Raw genomic sequence first — 24,121 nt, 5'->3', positions numbered from 1 at the left:
CATTAAATTTTGACAACTGATTCATTCATTTTTAGATTGATCCAAGTCCAAGAGATGCATTTTCTGTTTCTGTAACTAGAAAGAAAGAAAGAAAAAACAGCAACAACAGTGGCATTCTTTACATTGATCTGATTCTGAATCTGATTACAAGTCAAGTGAGCTTGGTTTCATTGTGCTGTCTTCTATTACAACACAATCAAAATTTAGTCTTCTTTTTTTCCTCTCACAGCACCACAAACAAAAGACAGCCACTCTTCTTATACTACTACTCCCTCTGTTCCAAAATAGGTGTCTCAACTTTTCTAGTACAAAGTTGTGGGAGTATGTAGCAGTAACTATCACATGTTTCTTTTGTGCAGAAAATCAAATCAAATCAAATCAAATAAGACCCTCCCCTCCCTTGAGCTTATTCCTTCCTTCCTTCCTTCTAAGGAAGATCATCCTCATCCTCCTCTCCTTCCGATTCGTCCGCTACCACCACAAGCCGCAACGGACCACCGAACAGTCTGCTCAGCAGCGTCTGGTTCAGTCCTCCTATCCCTCGCGCCGTGCCAGAATGCCAGATCCTTGACGCCAAGCCCTGCCACCTGCTGCGCCCATCGACCCTTGACGACTCGATGCGGGGAACGCCGCATGTACGGGGATCCAGATAGTAATTCAGGACCAGGCCGTCCCCGCGAGGAACGACCCCGAGGTCTCGTGACAGTGCCTTCCCCGCTATCTGGACATGAGATATGCTGGAAAGAAAGTAGAATGATCAGTACCTACACCTGTGCGATGGGGGAAACGACAACTCACCATATGTAGTAGAGACCATCGATTGCCTGTTTCTGCACCCTCCCAAGAAGCTCAACCTTCACCACCCCACCAATACAGAGAACCGGACGCGGTAACGTGAAGGATTGCAAAACATTTTCCTGGAGTATTTATTTGTCACACATAATAATGTTACTTGCTAAGCAGGTTTACATAAATGCAGCACAAGGAGACTGCTACTAGATTAGATGTTACCAAACAAAATCCAAGTAATAAACACTTTGAGGACACTGCTACAAGAGATGGATGAAATGCAATTTCTTCATGCTCAGCCTTGTAAGAAGGTTGCTGGTCTATATCAGCTGTTTGATTTATTTCTTCAAGACAAGATATCCTTATGTTGAGCGGACTGACCTGCAGCATTGGGAATTCTGGAGACGTGTAGGTCCAGACGTAGTTTGTGTCATGAATCAACTGGCCTTCATTTTCATCAGAGACAAGTGCTTCAGGGCGTAGCGGTGACCTTGGATAGCCCATCTGGACCCGGATGCTCTTTGGCGAATATATTGGGTCGCCATGCTGGAAAAACGCTGCAACGCGCACGGAGGGAAGTATTGTTATTGTTATTATTACTAGTCCTATTTAACACAGAGGGTGCATGAGGCCTTTTGATTTGTTTTATTTCTTATTTTGAAATCAAGCATACAGAAATGAAGGAAGGTGCACTTGAGTCTTGTTACGAAAAGAAAGCAACCTTTGAACGGCTGCACCTTGATCTCGTGAATGAGGCAGAGATCAGCCTGGAGGCGATATATGAGGCACTCGGCGGCGTCGGGGTCCCTCTGGCCGCCGCTGGACCAATAGGAGGGCCTGGAGGTGTCGAGCTGATCGACGGGCTCAAGGGTGTTCTCTACTGTCTCCTCGGGGAAGTTGTCGGTACTAGAGGCGCCTATGCAGTGGAGGATGCAGTCCCTGGGGTTGTAGGGCGAGAGCAGGCCGTGGGCGAGGTGCGAGTACACCCTGTGGAGGTTTTCGGCGGTGGTGTTTGACTGGGCCGCAGAGTGTTGGTCTTGGTCTTGAAGGGTGGTGCGTCTGGATGTGGTGACGTCGACGGCGGTGAAGGTGGAGACCTCCGGGCAGGCCCTGAGGCACTGCAGCTTGGTGAAGTGGTTGTCGATAACTGGATGATAAGAAACGAAACGAGATTATCAGCATTACTCTAGTTGAGAATTGGTATATACTGCAGCTTGAGTAGTTATTAGCAGTATTGTGATTGTGATTGTGATTGTGATTTGGGGTGGAATGGATCGGTAATCAGTCAGTAGTGGTACCGAAGAATCTAGTTAGAATTTGTAGATAGATAGATAGATAGATAGATAGATAGATAGATAGATGAATATAATAAGATAAGATGAGATCCAGGGTGAGAGAGGGGGGGAAGGGGAACGAACCGAATTGTCGCCAGGATCTGGATACGGCAGATGCGCGGGCGAGGTCAGCGGGGTGGTGGATCATGGTGAAGACGGTGGCGGAGGTGTCGGGTCCCAGGTAGTCGACGAAGTCCGCCGCCGGCGAGGAGGAATCATCCATCTCCATGTCGTCGTGGTCCCAAGGAAGGAAGGAAGGAACCCTAGCTCGCCTGTCTGTTCGCCTTGGCCGACAGGAGATGGAGATGGAGATGGAGATGGCGATGACCAATCAACCAATCATTCACCCAAGATGGAGATGGCGGTGGTCTCGTCGGAGGAGCGCCACCGCGTGGCCGACAAGAGAAGAAAAAAAGAAAAAAGGAGAGAGATTGGGGGATTGGTTTTGCTCGGGTACGCAAACGGACGGACATCGTTTATGACTCACTAATCTTAATTTGATTTTAATTTGGGTCATAACGAACAGGATGATGCAGGCTGCAGCGTCCTCCCGTCTCTCGTTTGACGGGACTTTGCAGTTGTCCTCACTGGGCTTCAGCCGGACACTCCTCAATAACTGGGTGTACCAAACGTCATAATATAACTGGGTGACTATAAAGGTGCACTATGGGTACTTCCAAAAGTGTCTGTTGGGTTGGCACGAATCGAGATCGGGATTTGTCACTCCGTGTGACGGAGAAGTATCTCTGGGCCCACTCGGTAGAACATCATCACGAGCTCAATGTGACTAAGGAGTTAGTCACACGATGACGTGCTACTGAACAAGTAAAGATACTTACCGGTAACGAGATTGAACAAGGTATAGGTATATCGACAATCGAATCTCGGGCAAGTTCTATACCGACAGACAAAGGGAATTGTATACGGGATTGATTGAATCCTTGACATCGTGGTTCATCCGATGAGATCATCGTGGAGCAAGCGGGAGCCACCATGGGTATCCAGACCCCGCTGATGGTTATTGGCCGGAGAGGTGTGTCGGTCATGTCTGCCTGTCTCCCGAACCCGTAGGGTCTACACACTTAAGGTTCGATGACGCTAGGGTTATAGGGAATTGTTATACGAGGTTACCGAAAGTTATTCTGAGTCCCGAATAAGATCCCGGATGTCACGAGGAGCTCCGGAATGGTTCGGAGGTAAAGATTGATATATATGACGGATGGTTTCGAACACCCGAAGTGTTTGGGGCATCACCGGTAATGTACCGGGACCACCGGAGGTGGCCCGGGGGGTCCACCGAAGGGGGGCAACGACCCCGGGAGGTAAGATGGGCCAAGTGGGGTAGGGAACCAGCCCCCTAGATGGGCTGGTGCACCTCCCCACTCAGCCCAATGCGTAGGGGAGAGGGAAGGGGGGCAAACCCTAAGCCAGGTGGGCCTAAGGCCCACAAGGGGTGCGCACCACCCCTCCTCTCCCCCTTGGCCGCCGCACCAGCCCCCATCTAGGGCTGCCCCCCCCCCCAGGAGAGTGAAACCCTCAAGGGGGCGCAGCCCCTCCCTCCCCTTATATATATGGGCACCTTTGGCCATTGGGAGACAGACTTTTGCCTCTCCCTCGGCGCAGCCCTGCCCTTCTTTGATCAACGAGCTCGTCCATCACAGGCTCACTAGGGAGAGAGTGTTGTCTATGTATCCACACATGTATTTGAGTTTCCAATCAATACAATTCTAGCATGGATAATAAATGATTATCATGAACAAGTAAATATAATAATAACTAATCTATTATTGTCTCTAGGGCATATTTCCAACAACTTGATTGTATCGTTCGTTGGGAGCTCAGACTATTTGCATCATTGCATCATATTTCTTGGTTCTTGTTGGGTGTTTCTCTTTTGTGAGTTTTAGAGCTTATGTTCATCTTTACGACAAGCTTGAGTTCATCGAAAACAGAGCCCATATGCATCTTCTATGATGTTTTCAATGTTGGAGTTTTTTCACATATCTATATCATCGGTATTTATATACTGCCTCTTCTCAAGATAACCAACAAGCTTGAGTTTGCTCAATTCGGAGCTCGTATGCGAAAGATATGGCAGTTCTGGTATTCATGCTTTTCATGTGTTGCGTGTGGTCTACTTGGAATGTTCCAAGCGGCAGTACCGCTCCCTGGAGTGGTACAACCTATTATCATCGGTAGTATCGCCGGGGCCAGCGGTAGTACTTCTCCAGGGCGGTAGTGGCCCAGCTTGTACCGCTGGCCAGTACCGTTGTCCATAGGTTTCGACTCTTTTGGTGTCAGACTTTGCGGTATAAATGAGCGGTAGTACCGCCAATTGGGCGGTAGTACCGCCTATTACTACCGCGTCGGAAAACTCTTGGTTCTTTTGGGCTGGGACCGCAACTTTTCCTCGAGCGGATGTAGGAGGCGGTGCTACTCTTATGAGCGGTAGTACCGCTCCTGACAGTGGTAGTATCAGCCTCTGCCTCCCTCATTGAGTGCTGCCCTCTGCCCCAGTGGCAGTACCGCTCCTGACAGTGGTAGTATCAGCCTCTGCCTCCCTCATTGAGTGCTGCCCTCTGCCCCAGTGGCAGTACCGCTCCGTGGAGCGGTAGTACCGCTCATGTGCGGGATTAGGGGGTAATGGTTGGATTTTCCCCTTCCTATAAAAGGGTCATTTCTTCCCCATTGAGCCCTATCCTTTGAGCTCATGTTCTCCCTCCATTATTGACCTTCTTCGAGCTTGCTAACTCTCAATACCTCCAATGATTCTTGCTAGTTCTGGAGGGAAAAGAGCGAGGAGATCTAGATCCACATTTCCACCAATCACTTTCTCCTCTATGTGAGGAGAACCCCTTGGATCTAGATCTTGGAGTTCTTCGTGTTATTCCATAACGTCAGTTGTTGTGGAGGGATTTAGGAGAGAAGGACTTGGGCACTCTGTGTGCCCCTGCCATTGCATTTGATGCCTAGATTTGAGTTCTCCACGGTGATACGTGGAAGTGAAGTTTGAGAAGCTTATTACCCTTGTGTGCTTGGTACCCTAGAGATTTGTTTTTCATGGATGCTCTGGCGTCCTAGAAGTTTGGTGGTGCATCGGAGCCCAATTATTGTGTTGTAACGCTCCGGACAAGCAAGTCTCCGTCAACGTGTCAATTTGTGGTGCTGTTGTTTGAGAAGTAGGAGTATACCCCGTTCAGAAATGTATGATGAAGATTTATGAGGACATCCCTAACTTTGCCATTGCATTGTCTATGTTGTCCAACGATTTTTCAATGGCAACTAGCCCGATGGTCAGGGTTAGGGTATGCATCATGATGGGATCGACAACACTGTCAAGAGTAGAATGTGAGAGTGAGCTCGTGAGACGGTATTGAGATGCTTTCAAAAGTAGATCGAGGGAGGGCACCTCAAGAACTCGTTCAATAATGACAAATACACCTGTTTGTTTGTTTGTTTGTATATTTTATTTATGATAATAAATAATATCAATTTTTTTTTAAATTTTTTGCTGAAATAATGTGAGGTACCACAAAATCCTAGAGGGATACACACAGGACACTAGCAGTAGTCGTATCTTCTAGGTTAAGAAAAGGAAAGGAAAAGAAAAGAGAGGAGAGGGTTAGAATCCATCGGACGGCGGCGTGGTTATGATGTTGGATCGGACGGCGCAGCCTAATCCTTGATCCATCCATCCCATCCCATCCATCCTCTGGCTTTGGCTTTGGGTTTGGGCTTGAGTGAGTCCAACCCTGCTTGCTTCTCCATCCGTCCCCTACCTTCCCCCTGACTCCCGGCCGCCGCCGCCGACTATCGACCGCCGCCCCCGCCCCCGCCCCCGCCCCCGAGGAAGAGGAGGAAGAGGGGATGTCCGCCGGCCAGCCGAGGAAGCGTCCCGCGAACCCGCACCCGCACCCGCCCAACCACCACCACCAGCAGCAGCACAGATCGAGCAAGCGTCCGAGGCCCGACCACCCGCCCCGCTCCCCGCTGCTCACCCTCAGCTCCCACATCCACCTCCGATGGGATGAACGCTCCAAGCGGGCCCTCCCCGCCGACGACCAGATCGGACTCCCCTGGCGCCACCTCGCCCCCTTCCTCGACTCCCCGCCCAGGAGACCACGCGCCCGAGCCCGAGCCCTCGCCGACGTCGCCCCCGTCCCCAGGCGGATTTTCTCCCTCGCCCACATCCCTCTCCTCGGAGGCCTGCTCTCCTACCAGGTGGGTACCTCCCCCTCCCCCTCCTTGTCAAGTCTACTTTTAGACTATAAATTAATTATGGATATGGATGCTTGATTGTGGCTGCTTTTTTCGTTATTAGGTCTGGGACGCCTGCCTAACGGAGGCCGACAGGAAGTTCCTTGCTCGATTTCTTCCGGACGCCGACGCCGAGGAAGCGGTCCAGGATTTGCTCTCAGGGGAAAATCACCACTTCGGGAACCCTCTCCAAACCTGGCAAGTACTCCCATACCACTTTTTTTTTTTTGCTTTCTTACTTTCAAACTTCACATCATGACTGCTATGATGCAATCCTTGTGCATCTGCTACATTTTTTAAACCAAACTTATTTTATTTATTTTATTCATTCAACAAACGTGGACTAGGAATTTTGCTTGCACAATGCCTTTTTTCTTATGCAAAAACATAATTGCATTACCACCAAATAAATGCCTCTGCTTCTGCACCTGCTCTTAAGACAAATTTGCTGTCTGCTGTGTCACGATTCTCTGCTCACCTACTTCACAATTTCTGTTGCACTCCAGGTCCTCTGCTCTTTGCTCTGGTGATCTTCATCCAGACGCTGTGCTTAACAAGGACCAGCAAATCACAGCTCATAAGAAGGCATACCATGCACAGCTCAACAACTACCATACCGAGTATGTCCAAACGCAAATAATCTACTCCATTCTGCTCATATTGCAATTAATTGCCCACTGCAATTCTGTCTTCCCCTAATAACAACACCCTAATTATGCAGCATGGCCGAAACCGTCACCAGGTGGAGGGACAAATGGTTAACTTGTGACAATCCAAAAACCTTGTTCAGGTTATTCTCCCTCCCTCACATTTTATTTATTCAATGCTTTTGTTTCTACATCTTATCGGCCCCTTCATCCCCAAAATGACCTACATGTGGAACACACGCTACTTGATGCTCTTGGCAACCTTTGAATAGTTTTATGATTCACTGAGATTTTAAGTAGTTTCCTTTTAAGCATCTAACTTTTCGAGCCCCTTTCTAGTCCTTCAGCTTCTGGCTCGCCACCTAGCCTTTATGAGTTATCATTGGATTGCCATTTCCTTTTTTGTTATCTTGTGTAATATACTCCCTCCACCCCCAGTATAATATCGTTTTTCAAATTAACAGATGGAGTATATCTCATATATTGTTACTAGTTCGAATACCCTGGTGATACTTCGGCAGTTGCTACTAATAGTTCAACTGCTTCCCATTGGCTCTTACAAAAGGAAAAGCTCATGTGTTTTGGATTATTCTGACTTGAAACCTATTATTGCTCATCTCGTGTAGGGATAACCTTGCTAAACAGCGACGAGGGGACCGGCAGTCATCCGGAGATAATGTCATATTTTCTAATGCTCCTAAAAATGCAATACCCATGAAGGTTGTACGAAACGGTGACGTCACAAAGTATATGTCGTATATTAAGGTAAACTTTTTGGTGCTTAGAATACATTTTTCCTTCCGCTATGCTGGAGTAAAAATGCAAATAAAGTTCGAGCCATTGCAGTTCTTCTTAACATAATATAACCAATCATATATCATTTCTGTTTCTAATGCAGTGTCAAGCTTTAATTTGCTGGAGTAGCATTGAATTCATTGAGGACTCAGGACCAGTTCTTTTGCTGGCTTCTAGAATAAGCTGCCCCTCCTACCCCTTATTCCAGAAGCCCAACCAAATTTATTTTTTTAGAAGCCTGGGGCTTCTAAATAAATAATTTTTTGGGCTTCTAGAATAATCTGGGTAGGGGGCAGCTTATTCTAGAAGCTTAAAAAAGTCACAAAACGAACTGGCCCTAAAACAAGTAACTGTTAGATATGACATAATCCAGTTTTGTGAAATCTTTTCCTAGAGGACATTATGTTAAATTTTGATTGTTGCATCCATCAGCCACAGCCAATAGTAATATATATCATGTTCCCGTTACGAAGATGCCATATTGTTGGATGTATCTACCAGCAATTGTTTTTAATGTACTGCTGACGTTATGCTGATCTGGAATCACAGATTTACTTTGCTGTGCCTATTTTTCAGGTCAGCAGGGCTCAACATGATCTTGTTAAGAGAATGAAACAATCTGGTGATGGCATTCAGACAAGACATCTCGTTGGCGTTATTGGTGATATTGATAACTTTCATGTGAAACCATACGAGACACTGATGGAGGATGAGAAACAGAAACTGCACGATCATTGGTCAGTAATAATATCTTAATTCTGTTTGATTTTACTTTTGATGGGTCTTTTCTTACGTCAAACTATACCCATGTTAGGGTCATTCTGTCATGTAAAGAACTCCCTGCTGCTTTCGTGGCCCGCCGGGAAGAGAAGTTGATTGCTGAGAAATTAAGGAGGTCACTGTGCCGTGAAATTGCAGAGAGGAATATGTCTGCAGTTGAAAAGGTTTGTTATGCCTTACCATTTTGAGCACTTCAACTTTTAATGAAGAACATGATGTGGAATTTACTTCTATATGAAAATAGACTTGATTTTTTGCTTACATGGGTGAGCACACATGATGTCAAACTGCATGCACGTGCATCTCTAACAAATCCTGGACTAGGTGGTCGATGCATGCTCAAAAGACATGATGTTGATAGTATTTGGTACGGCCATACATCTGTTGTGCATGAGTATAGCAGATTTCTTACTACACATTTCTGCAATGGATTAGTAACTATGCAGTACAGTCGGTTTAGGCGCCGAGTAAACATGCAAACAAGAAACAACAACAATAAAGCCTTTAGCCCCAAACAAGTTGGGGTAGGCTAGAGGTGGGCTTTAAGTTGGGGTAGGCTAAACATGATGCCTTATTTATTACGTATTTATTATGAGAAGGCTAAACATGATGCCTTATTTATTATTTATTATGAGAAGGCTAAACATCATGTCTTGTTTAGGCAAAACATTCTTATTTATTATGTATCCATTTAAAAGTCATGATTAGTTTCTAACAATCTGCCTACTCTTTTTATTTTTATGAGAAGGCAGAGCAGTTAGGTGTCAGAACCGCAGAAGCTGGACAAGATGGCGCTTATCGAAATGCTGTCTCCTCAGATGGACAGGAAGAACTGGTAGAGCACTCGCCTCAGGATGTGCCGCAATCCGGGAATAACAGCAGCGCAGGTCTTGAAGATGAAGAGGATGCCAATGATACAAGTGATACTACTGATACATCCACAGATTCTCATGACAGCCCAAATACGACAGATCAAGATGGCAATGATACAAGTGATACAGGTACATCCACTGACTCTCATGACGGCCCAAACATGACAGATCAAGATGCTATGGACATGAATAACACGAATATACCTACCCAGAGTCAGGGTACCTCAGACGAACAAGATGAAGAAGTTGAAAAGATCAGCAGCACAAGTGCTAAAAGTGGCGACAGCTCAGAAGCGCAAGATGAAGCCCCTGTGGATATAAGCTGCAGGAACGGAATCTCCCAGAGCAATCCAGGCATGGCAGATGATGATATGGAAGACACCAGCTGCAATGATACAACTCTTCAAGAGCATCACATTCCAGATATGCAATCTCAGGAGCCCAAGGCCATCAGCGGCACAACCTCACCTATTCAAGGTGTCAACAGCCAGAATATGCTAGTTCAAGATTGCAAGAAGACTGGCTATATAGGTTTTCCTATTCATGTTCATGGCGGTTTTAGTGAGCGAACTGACGACTTGAAGAACATGTGCTACCCGAGTACCTCAACTGGACATGACAATAAAAAAGAGATGAATGGCATGATTCTTAATCAAAGAGAGACTGATAATATTACAATGATGTCCTCTGATAGTACTTTGAGCCGACAGAATAATGTGAAAGGTCCTGAACTAAAAGGGCCTGCAAAATGCCAGAAAGAATTATGGCAGTCAGCAACCCCTGTGGATTCCTTTTACCACCCTCCAGGGAATGGTCTGTATGCACAATCAGGTGCCCTGCAGCTTAAACAACATCATCTCTCTGGTGGGCCAGCAACTTGTATGGTTGACTTGGAGGTAGATGACAGACGCAGACAGCAAGCTCAAATCAGTCTTCCTGCTGCACAACCAATGAGCAGTTCGGCATCTCTGTTGCAACCATGCACCAACCAGCTGAACAGTGAGCAGCTCCTAAATGGCGCGAAGGGTGTTGGATTGGTCCCCTCTTATTCTCTGGGACACGTGAATGGCATGAAACAGTCTATGGGCTTGCACTCCATGACAAACGAACACCTAGCTCAATCAGGTCTGGCCCAGGAGCAGATGCAGTTGCTTGGTGAGAGGCACACCGGACTTTACTCGCAGGAAGTTGAGAACAATATTAACATGTATTCCAGTGCAACGCTCTGTACTCAGAACAGCTTTCCTATGGTGGAGCAGCAAAGTTTTGCTGGTCACGTGCCTGCGGATCGAAGTCGCAGCTGGTTCCCTGGTGAGGAGCACCCACCACATAATAATTGGTCTGGAATGGGATCAAACGGCGTCGTTTTAGGCCAGGATCTGCCTGCTGGGGACGGGAGCCTTCAGAGTGTCCTGTCCCAGTACAAGCAGGTATCTTCACGCCCGTTGGGCTCGGACCATCAGCCCCTTGGAGGAAGGAGGAATCTAGTTCCTCCTCATGGTGCTCAGGGCATAGCCCCAGCCCCAGCCCCAGCCCCAGTCCCAGGTATGTATGGTTATGCCCACCAGAATAATGTGGCAAGCAGCCAGGTAGATGGCAATCTGCAATGGGCACATCCTTCTTCCTCCTCTGCTTGCTTCAGGCAGTTTGGTGGAGGAGGCCCCTGGTCAAGATAGCTACCTAGCTTTTGAACAAGGCATTTGTACAGGTTGTCTGATTTGTTCCGAGATTGCGGGAGGGGCAGTTTTGTTAGATTTGAGGCATGATTTGTTTGTGTACATAGTGATGGGATGGGAGGTGGCGAGGTGTAGATATGCGAGTTGCGGCGCAAAGAAGAAAGAGAATGAATGAATAAGGGCTTCTTCAGTGCAACTCCATCTGGGGTTTAGATTAGAATGTTTTTCTTCTTCCTCTTGGAATTTACAGAATAAGGAGATGCTGCCCTGCCCCGCCCCGCCAGCCAGGACTTTGTTTTGTAGTTTCAAAATGTGATATTCATGGTGAATTCAAGAATTTGACTTCATTTAGTCGTACAATTTTGTCGCTGTACTGTGTCTGTTGCAATGCCTCTGGTTGTGATTCATACTGCTATATGTAGAAATATGTCTCATGCTATATCTAGTGCTGTTACCTTCTTATTTGAATATTTGAATGAGAATTTCAAAATTTATGCCACGTGACTTGCAGATGACCTAATTTTTTATTAGTCAATTTATTATGGCTCAAAATTCAGGCCATAAGAGGATTTCTTTTAAACGCTGGTTGCAGTGCACTTGTGCAACATGGGTCTTGTTTCAAAGAAAAGAATAGTATATGGTTGGGAGAAGATTGCCTCATTAGCCTTGTTGCAAAGATTGGGCTACTCTCTCTTTCCTCCGCCCTTTGGTGTCGTCGCGGTGGCGGTGGGGGCACGAGACCCGTTGCCGGTGGCACCATAACCTCGAGTGGTACCCACGTCTTCTACGTGTGATCGATAAAACTACGCGGTAAGGCTCTCGCGTCGTCCCTGCGGGTGGCTTGGGAGCGACATAGCCGTCGTCGCCAGCAGCCCACCCACCTCCCCGTCCTCCCCTCGTCGTCACCGGTCGCGGTCGTCGGGCAAAGCCTGCGTGGCTTAGCGGCGGCAGGGCCACCTTTTCCTCCTCTCGTCTAATGGTGGCTGGCGCGGGCCTGTGGTCTCGGCGGGAGCACGGGCGGCTGCACTTGCTCGGGGTGGTGCGGCTGGCCGGCGCGGAGCGCTGGGGCTGCGGTTAGGGGCGCGAAGGGGCGGTGTCGATGCGGCCCAGATCTGCCGAGGGCGTGCGGCGCCGATCTGATGCGGGAGCGCAGGGGGCCTCGCGCGGCGGTCTCCGCCGCGGGCGGCTGCTGGGGTCCATCGGTGGAGTGGTGGCCGCGGTGTCTGGGCCAGATCTGGGCTCAGGCAGGCCTGTGGTTGCGGTCGTGCATGGCCTGGGCGCGTGCTAGGCGGCTGGCTGGCGAGGTGTGCTGGGCGCGGGAAGTGTCCCCGGTAAGATGAGGGGCGAGTTTCGCAGGCGGCAGAGCTCATGGTGGAGGGGCCGGAGCGGCCTGCACGACGCTTGGGCGGCGGCTTCTGCCGCGAGGGGCGCGACCAGTGGGTGTCTGCGTGGTCTGGCATCGCGTGGATGCCCTTCGGGGTGCGCGGATCGAAGGTCCATGATGACGAGGAAGTGCGCTCTGGCAGTGCGTGATGCTGATCAGGTCTCCGGCCGTCGGTGGTCTCAAGTGAGGTGCGGTTGGCTGCGACGGGTCTTGGTGCTTCTTCGTCGATGGGCATCTTTGATGGTGGTCATGTTTGGTGGGCTAGCTGACGTCAATGCAGGATGATGTGCGGCTTAGGTGGTGTGGAGCTTGGTGAAAACCATGTCTTGGCCTCGTGCCGTGACTAGCGATGGCGGCGGTTGTGACTGTCGTTGACCTTCTTGGAGGCATCGTTGCTTGTTCTCCCACCCCTCCCGCGCGGATCTGGTCATTTCGGTCTCTCCGGGGGAAACCTTGATCTGTGATTGGACGATGACAACGCCTTGGTGTCGTATTCCCTCTTGAGGGCTTCGTTTTGGGAGCTTGGCGTCGGTGAGCGGGACCGTTGACGACGGTTGGTGGCGGGTGTGGTGTCCAGACTTCTGTGGCAACGATGATGGTGGGAGTGATGTCGGCAACGCGACAATGGTTGCGGTAGTTGGCTCTTCTTCGATGTGTTCACAGTTTTGCCTCGGTTTGTTTGTTGCTTTGGAGTCAAAGCTGCAGCGGCAGGGCCCTGCGGTATACGATGACTGGCTGCAGATAGCCCGTTCGGCGATCTTTTGTGGCGCCAGCCATGCCTGGTTTTGTCCTACAGAGTTCTCTGTCAGAGTCGGAGCTGCGTTGTCTGGCCGTAGGTCGACGTGTCGTCGATAAGGGTGGGCTTTGCACTGAGTGTGTCAGTCTATGGGAGTGGGCTAGACCCTTGTTGTACCGGTTTTTGCCCAGTTTTCCATGATTAACCGGGCAATTCTCTTATGCTTATTTAATAGATGAGGCAATGCCTCCGTTTCAAAAAAACAACAACAACCTCGAGTGGTATCTTCTCTGGCGCCACCTCAACCTCAGGTGCGAACCCACGGGCCTACTCCTCGCATGCAGCCATGACAGCCTTCGGCATAGACGTGTTAGCCTTTGCCTCCCCCAGCACTCCAGCAGGTTGTACAGAGGCACGCGACTCGGAGGTGGGCACCTCTACAACCTCGTGATTGGTGGCTGAATGTGGAGCTTCTTAGAGCATCTCCAGCCGCGCTCCCAACAGCCCCCTAAGGTCCTTTTTTTATCGTCGGCGCAAAAAAACCCGGCCCAGTCACGTCCTATAAGCCTGTTTTTCGATGGTTAGGGCTGATTTTGTCGCTGGCGGACCCAAGCTGAACCCGGCGCGCTGGGGGAAACGTTTTTGGCGCGAATTCGTTGTGGACCCGTTGAGTCAGCGACTAGGCGCGGTCGTCGTCCTCGTCGCTTCGTTTTCCCATGGGTCAGCCTTTCATTGATTCCTCACAGGCGGCAAAGTGAAGGCGCGCCGACGCGCGTCCTGCCCCCTCCCGCCACACGTACACATAGCCGCCGCCCACTTGCCGTCCACCCGTGGCTATATAAGCCGCCCCTCCCTCGCCGGTGGCCGCACACCTCGCCATAGCCCTTCTCCCTCTCTTGCTGTCGACGCCCCTCTCCCTCTTTTGCCGCCGACACCCCCTCCACCACCATGGCCGAGCACTACTCTGGCGATGGAGCGGCGGCAAAATGCTTCGGCCGCCACCACCTGCACGAGTCCGAGGCCCGCCTGCTCTACGAGGCGGACTACCCGGCGCCACCGGACATGCGGGTGTCGTGCTCGTGGAGGCTAAGCGCCGGCGGAGTCCCGGTGCCACCGCCGTCCTCTCAAGCTGACTAGCGCACGAAGATCGCGCGAATCGATCGTCTCTGCCGGAGAGCTCACGGAACCAGTCGAGGTACGCCCCCGATAGCAACATGCTATGGACGACGTACTTCAAACGTCGCCATGCCGAACAACTCGCCGCAACCAACGGCGCCGAACCCCGCGGCCGCTTCAACTCCAAGGGGCGACGCCTATGGTGGGGCGTCCCCGGCTGCACTCTGGACGAAGTCCTCGAGCACATCGAGGACGATAACTCGCCGCGGTTGGAGTACCCGGCGACCCCTCCTTCTCCCATCCCCGCGGAAGTTCATGGACACCAATGCGCATGGAGACAACGTCTTCCTCGTCCGGCTCCCGCTCCCGCTCCTCCGGGTCGCCGACGCTCCTCCCAGTCAAGTCAGAGTCGCTGGAGACGCCGCTCGGGCGGCGCACGTGCAGCGACGCCCTCGTCATCAACGAGGCTTCCTCCTCCCGCCTCGTCAAGCCGAAGACAGAGCCGTCATTCCTTCCCGTGTAGAAGGAGCATGAGCCCATGGCTGCCGAGGAGATCACGCTCAAATGGGCGCAGGACGACTATGTCCGGGAGGAGATGGAGCACCAATGCCTCGCCCTCGAGGAGATCGCCGCTCGACGCCGCAACCACGAGGAGGGCGGCATCGTCATCCTTGACGACAACGACGAGGAGGCGCCCGGGCCGTCCAACCCCGTCTGCCATAGTGACTCAGGGCACGGGTGTGGCAAGGACGACAGGGGAGTGCAGGACGATGACGGCAACGACGACGACGGTGGCGACTACACCAACTTCTACAGGCTTCTCGGCATGTAGAAGGTTCAAGGCAGCGTAGTAGTAGTAGTTTTGTTTTATTTTCATTTTAAATTATGTTTTTAGTTAAGTTTGTACAAATATCAATGAAAATGCCCGAATTTCCTCCAAATTTGTGTCGTGTTTGTCGAATTTTGGCCGAGTTTGGTTTAAAAAAACGACGTCTGGGCGACCTTGGGGGGTCGGCTCAGAACCCGAGCCACCTCACGCCGATTTTTTCGCTGGGGCGCCCCCAGGCAACGCTCTTTTATCCCCTGGGGGTGCCGAATGGCTCGAGATGCTCTTACCTTCTAGAAGTCTATGGGTTGTGATGAGGGATATTTTTACACTCCTGTAACTTGAGTTTAAACCGATACATTTCAATAAAATCGAGATATTTGCTTCAATATTGCCAGTAATGATTACTGAATTTACAAAATTCTTTCTTTATTTTGTTTCTGTGGGAAATGAGCTAAATATGGATGAAATCAAGTCATACCATGAAATGGAGTAAAGGAGGAGATAGAAGAAATCAAGTGGAGGCGCCACAAGAAGAAACAACATGAAATACGATGCATCATACAATACGAGCGGTCGTATGGCATGCATTCCAAGGCGTCTCGTCAACCTAAACATACTTTATAAGGCACTCGAGGACGAAGGGTTAACATGAGAGCCGCGAGAGGAGCCACAAGACAAAATCATCTTCATCACATCTTCAACCCTAGCCGACGTCATCTCCATAGCCACCATCTCCATGTTGGAATTATGCCCTAGAGGCAATAATAAATATAGTTATTATTATAATTCCTGTATCAAGATAATCGTTTATTATCCATGCTATAATTGTATTGAATGAAGTCTCATTTACATGTGTGGATACATAGACAAAACACTGTCCCTAGCAAGCCTCTAGTTGGCTAGCCAGTTGATCAAAGATAGTCAGTGTCTTCTGATTATGAACAAGGTGTTGTTGCTTGATAACTGGATCACGTCATTAGGAGAATCACGTGATGGACTAGACCCAAACTAATAGACGTAGCATGTTGATCGTGTCATTTTGTTGCTATTGTTTTCTGCGTGTCAAGTATTTATTCCTATGACCATGAGATCATATAACTCACTGACACCGGAGAAATGCTTTGTGTGTATCAAACGTCGCAACGTAACTGGGTGACTATAAAGATGCTCTACAGGTATCTCCGAAGGTGTTAGTTGAGTTAGTATGGATCAAGACTGGGATTTGTCACTCCGTGTGACGGAGAGGTATCTCGGGGCCCACTCGGTAATACAACATCACACACAAGCCTTGCAAGCAATGTAACTTAGTGTAAGTTGCGGGATCTTGTATTACGGAACGAGTAAAGAGACTTGCCGGTAAACGAGATTGAAATAGGTATACGGATACTGACGATCGAATCTCGGGCAAGTAACATACCGAAGGACAAAGGGAATGACATACGGGATTATATGAATCCTTGGCACTGAGGTTCAAACGATAAGATCTTCGTAGAATATGTAGGATCCAATATGGGCATCCAGGTCCCGCTATTGGATATTGACCGAGGAGTCTCTCGGGTCATGTCTACATAGTTCTCGAACCTACAGGGTCTGCACACTTAAGGTTCAACGTTGTTTTATGCGTATTTGAGTTATATGGTTGGTTACCGAATGTTGTTCGGAGTCCCGGATGAGATCACGGACGTCACGAGGGTTTCTGGAATAGTCCGGAAACGAAGATTGATATATAGGATGACCTCATTTGATTACCGGAAGGTTTTCGGAGTTACCGGGAATGCACCGGGAATGACGAATGGGTTCCGGGAGTTCACCGGGGGAGGGGGGGGGCAACCCACCCCGGGGAAGCCCATAGGCCAGAAGGGTGGCGCACCAGCCCTTAGTGGGCTGGTGGGACAGCCCAAAAGGGCCCTATGCGCCATACAAAGAAAAATCAAAGAGAAAGAAAAAAAAGGGGAGGTGGGAAGGAAGGGAAGGACTCCCACCCACCAAACCAAGTCCAACTCGGTTTGGGGGGGGGGGGCAGCCTTCCCCCCTTGGACTCGGCCGACCCCCTTGGGGCTCCTTGAGCCCCAAGGCAAGGTCCCCTCCCTCCCACCTATATATACGAAGGTATTGGGGCTGATTTGAGACGACTTTTCCACGGCAGCCCGACCACATACCTCCACGGTTTTTCCTCTAGATCGCGTTTCTGCGGAGCTCGGGCGGAGCCCTGCTGAGACAAGGTCATCACCAACCTCCGGAGCGCCGTCACGCTGCCGGAGAACTCTTCTACCTCTCCATCTCTCTTGCTGGATCAAGAAGGCCGAGATCATCATCGAGCTGTACGTGTGCTGAACGCGGAGGTGCCGTCCGTTTGGTACTAGATCGTGGGACTGATCGCGGGATTGTTCGCGGGGCGGAGGGAGGGACGTGAGGACGTTCCACTACATCAACCGCGTTCACTAACGCTTCTGCTGTACGATCTACAAGGGTACGTAGATCACTCATCCCCTCTCGTAGATGGACATCACCATGATAGGTCTTCGTGCGCGTAGGAATTTTTTTGTTTCCCATGCGACGTTCCCCAACAGTGGCATCATGAGCTAGGTTCATGCATAGATATCTTCTCGAGTAGAACACAAAAGTTTTTGTGGGCGGTGATGTGCGTTTTGCTGCCCTCCTTAGTCTTTTCTTGATTCCGCGGTATTGTTGGATTGAAGCGGCTTGGACCGACATTACTCGTACGCTTACGAGAGACTGGTTTCATCGTTACGAGTAACCCCGTTGCTCAAAGATGACTGGCAAGTGTCGGTTTCTCCAACTTTAGTTGAATCGGATTTGACCGAGGAGGTCCTTGGATGAGGTTAAATAGCAACTCATATATCTCCGTTGTGGTGTTTGCGTAAGTAAGATGCGATCCTACTAGATACCCATGGTCACCACGTAAAACATGCAACAACAAAATTAGAGGACGTCTAACTTGTTTTTGCAGGGTATGCTTGTGATGTGATATGGCCAATGATGTGATGTGATATATTGGATGTATGAGATGATCATGTTGTAATAGAAATATCGACTTGCACGTCGATGGTACGGCAACCGGCAGGAGCCATAGGGTTGTCTTTATACTAACGTGTGTGCTTGCAGATGCGTTTACTATTTTGCTAGGATGTAGCTTTAGTAGTAATAGGATGAGTAGCACGATAACCCCGATGGCAACACGTTGATGGAGATCATGGTGTGGCGCCGGTGACAAGAAGATCGTGCCGGTGCTTTGGCGATGGAGATCAAGAAGCACGTGATGATGGCCATATCATGTCACTTATGAATTGCATGTGATGTTAATCCTTTTATGCACCTTATTTTGCTTAGAACGACGGTAGCATTATGAGGTGATCTCTCACTAAAATATCAAGACGAAATTGTGTTCTCCCCGACTGTGCACCGTTGCTACAGTTCGTCGTTTCGAGACACCACGTGATGATCGGGTGTGATAGACTCAACGTTCACATACAACGGGTGCAAAACAGTTGCGCACGCGGAACACTTTGGTTAAGCTTGACGAGCCTAGCATGTGCAGACATGGCCTCGGAACACATGAGACCGAAAGGTCGATCATGAATCATATAGATGATATGATTAGCATAGGGATGCTTACCACTGAAACTATACTCAACTCACGTGATGATCGGACTTGAGCTAGTGTAAGTGGATCATGAACCACTCAAATGACTAGAGACATGTACTTTTTGAGTGGGAGTTTAGCGAACAATTTGATTAAGTTAAACTCTAATTATCTTGAATATAGTCTAAGTCCACTTTGAATATATTTGTGTTGTAGATCATGGCTCACGCGACAGTCATCCTGAATTTTAATACGTTCCTAGAGAAAGCTAAGTTGAAAGATGATGGAAGCAACTTTGTAGACTGGGCTCGTAATCTTAAGCTAATCTTACAAGCCGGGAAGAAGGATTATGTCCTTAATGCTGCGTTAGGAGATGAACCACCCGCTACGGCTGATCAGGATGTTAAGAACGCTTGGTTAGCACGTAAGGAGGACTACTCAATAGTTCAATGTGCAGTCTTGTATGGCTTAGAACCGGGACTTCAACGTCGCTTTGAGCGTCATGGAGCATTTGAGATGTTCCAGGAGTTGAAGTTTATCTTTCAGAAGAACGCCCGGATCGAGAGGTATGAGACCTCCGATAAATTCTATGCTTGCAAGATGGAGGAAAACTCATCTGTCAGTGAACATGTGCTCAAAATCTCTGGGTACTCAAACCGTCTAGCTGAGATGGGGATTGAACTCCCGCAAGAAGCTATCACTGACAGAATCCTTCAATCACTGTCGCCAAGCTATAAAGGCTTTGTGTTGAACTACAACATGCAAGGGATGAACAAGTCTCCCGGCGAGTTGTTTGCGATGCTGAAAGTCGCAGAGTCTGAACTCCGTAAAGAGCATCAAGTGTTGATGGTGAATAAGACCACTACTTTCAAGAGAAACGGAAAAGGCAAGAAGGGCAATTCGAAGAAGAGCGGCAAGCCTGTTGCCAATCCGACGAAGAAACCCAAAGCTGGACCTAATCCTGAAACGGAGTGTTACTATTGCAAGGGTATGGGTCACTGGAAGCGCAATTGCCCCAAGTATCTGGCAGATAAGAAGGCGGCCCAAGAAAAATCAGGTATATTTGATATACATGTTATTGATGTGTACTTAACCGGCTCTCGTAGTAGTGCCTGGGTATTCGATACCGGTTTTGTTGCTCATATTTGCAACTCGAAACAGGAACTGCGGAATAGACAAAGGCTGGCGAAAGATGAAGTGACGATGCGCGTAGGAAATGGTTCCAAGGTTGATGCAATCTCCGTCGGCACAGTGTCACTTCAGTTACCGTCAGGATTAGTGATGAACTTAAATCATTGTTATTTAGTGCCTGCGTTGAGCATGAACATTATATCTGGATCTTGTTTATTGCGAGAAGGCTACTCTTTTAAGTCAGAGAATAATGGTTGTTCTATTTCTATGAGTAACATCTTTTATGGTCATGCACCGAATGTGAGAGGATTGTTCATATTGAATCTTGATAGCGATACGCATATACATAACACTGAGACCAAAAGAGTTAGAGTTAACAATGATAGCGCCATATTTTTGTGGCACTGCCGCTTAGGTCATATTGGTGTAAAGCGCATGAAGAAACTCCATGCTGATGGACTTTTGGAGTCACTTGACTTTGATTCACTTGACACGTGCGAACCATGCCTCATGGGCAAGATGACTAAGACTCCGTTCTCAGGAACAATGGAGCGTGCAAGTGACTTGTTGGAAATCATACATACCGATGTGTGTGGTCCGATGAGCGTGGAGGCACGCGGCGGATATCGTTACTTTCTCACCTTCACTGACGATTTAAGTAGATATGGTTATGTCTACTTGATGAAGCACAAGTCTGAAACATTTGAAAAGTTCAAGCAATTTCAGAGTGAAGTGGAAAATCATCGTAACAAGAAGATCAAGTTCCTACGGTCTGATCGTGGGGGTGAATATCTGAGTTTCGAGTTTGGTACTCACTTAAGACAATGTGGAATTGTTTCACAGTTAACACCGCCTGGAACACCACAGCGTAATGGTGTGTCCGAACGTCGTAATCGTACTCTATTAGAGATGGTGCGATCTATGATGTCTCTTACTTATTTGCCGTTATCATTTTGGGTTATGCATTAGAAACAACTGCATTCACTTTAAATAGGGCACCATCAAAATCCGTTGAGACGACACCATACGAACTGTGGTATGGCAAAAGGCCGAAGTTGTCGTTTCTTAAAGTTTGGGGATGTGATGCTTATGTCAAAAAGCTTCAGCCTGAAAAGCTGGAACCCAAAGCGGAAAAGTGCGTCTTCATAGGTTACCCAAAAGAGACAGTTGGGTACACCTTCTATCTCAAATCCGAGGGCAAAGTGTTTGTTGCTAAAAACGGAGCTTTTCTCGAGAAGGAGTTTCTCTCGAGAGAATTGAGTGGGAGGAAGATAGAACTTGACGAGGTTGTCGAACCTCTCATCCCTCTGGATGGTGGCGCAGGGCAAGGGGAAACCTCTGTCATTGCGACGCTGGTTGAGGAGGAAGTTAATGATGATGATCATGAAACTCCAGTTCAAGTTTCTGTCGAACCACGCAGGTCGACGAGACCATGTGCTGCTCCAGAGTGGTACGGTAATCCCGTCTTATCAATCATGTTGTTAGACAACAATGAACCTGCAAATTATGAAGAAGCAATGGTGGGCCCAGATTCCAATAAATGGCTAGAGGCCATGAAATCCGAGATAGGATCCATGTATGAGAACAAAGTGTGGACTTTGGAGGTACTACCTGAGGGCCGCAAGGCCATTCAGAACAAATGGATCTTTAAGAGGAAGACGGACGCTGACGGCAATGTGACCGTTTATAAAGCTCGACTTGTGGCAAAGGGTTTTTCACAAGTTCAAGGAGTTGACTATGATGAGACTTTCTCACCCGTAGCAATGCTTAAGTCTGTTAGAATCATGTTAGCAATAGCTGCATTTTTCGATTATGAAATCTGGCAAATGGATGTCAAAACGGCGTTCCTTAACGGTTTCCTTAAGGAAGAGTTGTATATGATACAACCTGAAGGTTTTGTCGATCCTAAGAATGCTAACAAGGTGTGCAAGCTCCAGCGATCCATTTATGGACTGGTGCAAGCATCTCGGAGTTGGAACAAACGCTTTGATGAGGTGATCAAAGCATTTGGGTTTATACAAGTGGTTGGAGAATCTTGTATTTACAAGAAAGTGAGTGGGAGCTCTGTGGCGTTTCTAATATTATATGTGGATGACATATTACTGATTGGAAACAACGTAGAGTTTTTGGAGAGCATAAAAGGTTACTTGAATAAAAGTTTCTCTATGAAGGACCTAGGAGAAGCTGCTTACATTCTAGGCATTAAGATCTATAGGGATAGATCAATACGCCTGATAGGACTTTCACAAAGCACATACCTTGATAAAGTTTTGAAGAGGTTCAAAATGGAACAGTCCAAGAAAGGGTTCTTGCCAGTTCTACAAGGTACGAGATTGAGTAAGACTCAGTGCCCAACAACTGATGAAGATAGAGAGCATATGCGCTCCGTCCCCTATGCTTCAGCCATAGGTTCTATCATGTATGCGATGCTGTGCACTAGACCGAATGTTAGCCTGGCCATAAGTATGGCAGGTAGGTTCCAGAGTAATCCAGGAGTGGATCACTGGACAGCGGTCAAGAATATCCTGAAGTACCTGAAAAGGACTAAGGAGATGTTTCTCGTGTATGGAGGTGACGAAGAGCTCGCCGTAAAAGGTTACGTCGATGCAAGCTTTGACACAGATCCGGACGACTCTAAGTCGCAAACCGGATACGTATTTATTCTTAAGCTGGTGCAGTTCCAAGCAAAGCGTCGTAGCAGATTCTACATGTGAAGCGGAGTACATGGCTGCCTCGGATGCGGCTAAGGAGGGTGTCTGGATGAAGCAGTTCATGACGGATCTTGGAGTGGTGCCAAGCGCACTGAATCCAATAACCTTGTTCTGTGATAACACGGGTGCCATTGCCTTGGCAAAGGAACCACAGTTTCACAAGAAGACCAGACACATCAAACGACGCTTCAACCTCATCCGCGACTACGTCGAGGGAGAGGACGTAAATATATGCAAAGTGCACACGGATATGAATGTAGCAGACCCGCTGACTAAACCTCTTCCACGACCAAAGGATGATCAACACCAGAACTGTATGGGTGTTAGATTTATTACAATGTAATTCACATGATGATGTGAGGGCTAGATTATTGACTCTAGTGCAAGTGGGAGACTGTTGGAATTATGCCCTAGAGGCAATAATAAATATAGTTATTATTATAATTCCTGTATCAAGATAATCGTTTATTATCCATGCTATAATTGTATTGAATGAAGACTCATTTACATGTGTGGATACATAGACAAAACACTGTCCCTAGCAAGCCTCTAGTTGGCTAGCCAGTTGATCAAAGATAGTCAGTGTCTTCTGATTATGAACAAGGTGTTGTTGCTTGATAACTGGATCACGTCATTAGGAGAATCACGTGATGGACTAGACCCAAACTAATAGACGTAGCATGTTGATCGTGTCATTTTGTTGCTACTGTTTTCTGCGTGTCAAGTATTTATTCCTATGACCATGAGATCATATAACTCACTGACACTGGAGAAATGCTTTGTGTGTATCAAACGTCGCAACGTAACTCGGTGACTATAAAGACGCTCTACAGGTATCTCCGAAGGTGTTAGTTGAGTTAGTATGGATCAAGACTGGGATTTTTCACTCCGTGTGACGGAGAGGTATCTCGGGGCCCACTCGGTAATACAACATCACACACAAGCCTTGCAAGCAATGTAACTTAGTGTAAGTTGCGGGATCTTGTATTACGGAACGAGTAAAGAGACTTGCCGGTAAACGAGATTGAAATAGGTATACGGATACCGACGATCGAATCTCGGGCAAGTAACATACCGAAGGACAAAGGGAATGACATACGGGATTATATGAATCCTTGGCACTGAGGTTCAAACGATAAGATCTTCGTAGAATATGTAGGATCCAATATGGGCATCCAGGTCCCGCTATTGGATATTGACCGAGGAGTCTCTCGGGTCATGTCTACATAATTCTCGAACCCGCAGGGTCTGCACACTTAAGGTTCGACGTTGTTTTATGCGTATTTGAGTTATATGGTTGGTTACCGAATGTTGTTCGGAGTCCCGGATGAGATCACGGACGTCACGAGGGTTTCCGGAATAGTCCGGAAACGAAGATTGATATATAGGATGACGTCATTTGATTACCGGAAGGTTTTCGGAGTTACCGGGAATGTACCGGGAATGACGAATGGGTTCCG

The 24,121-nt window shown here is 48.3% G+C and overlaps 2 protein-coding genes across 2 annotated transcripts; one reads left to right on the top strand and one right to left on the bottom strand.

The window, feature by feature from the left end:
* Positions 1–94: 94 nt before the first annotated feature.
* Positions 95–2,476, bottom strand: LOC123395284 (F-box protein At4g00755-like). Its single transcript, XM_045090264.1, has 5 exons — positions 2,208–2,476; positions 1,511–1,936; positions 1,171–1,346; positions 799–917; positions 95–737 (listed from the first exon to the last, which is right to left on the bottom strand). Exons 1-5 carry the CDS (start codon positions 2,350–2,352, stop codon positions 428–430), a joined length of 1,176 nt encoding a protein of 391 aa, XP_044946199.1. The 5' UTR covers positions 2,353–2,476; the 3' UTR covers positions 95–427.
* Positions 2,477–5,977: 3,501 nt separating this feature from the next.
* Positions 5,978–11,649, top strand: LOC123395283. Its single transcript, XM_045090263.1, has 8 exons — positions 5,978–6,344; positions 6,445–6,578; positions 6,887–7,000; positions 7,102–7,170; positions 7,654–7,792; positions 8,399–8,559; positions 8,637–8,766; positions 9,351–11,649. Exons 1-8 carry the CDS (start codon positions 5,991–5,993, stop codon positions 11,148–11,150), a joined length of 2,901 nt encoding a protein of 966 aa, XP_044946198.1. The 5' UTR covers positions 5,978–5,990; the 3' UTR covers positions 11,151–11,649.
* Positions 11,650–24,121: the final 12,472 nt, after the last annotated feature.

The sequence above is a fragment of the Hordeum vulgare genome, chromosome 5H, assembly GCF_904849725.1.
Source record: "Hordeum vulgare subsp. vulgare chromosome 5H, MorexV3_pseudomolecules_assembly, whole genome shotgun sequence".
In the NCBI taxonomy this organism is placed as follows: domain Eukaryota; kingdom Viridiplantae; phylum Streptophyta; class Magnoliopsida; order Poales; family Poaceae; genus Hordeum; species Hordeum vulgare.
Note: the sequence above shows the minus strand (reverse complement) of the source record. Positions and strands in the feature narration are given on the sequence as shown.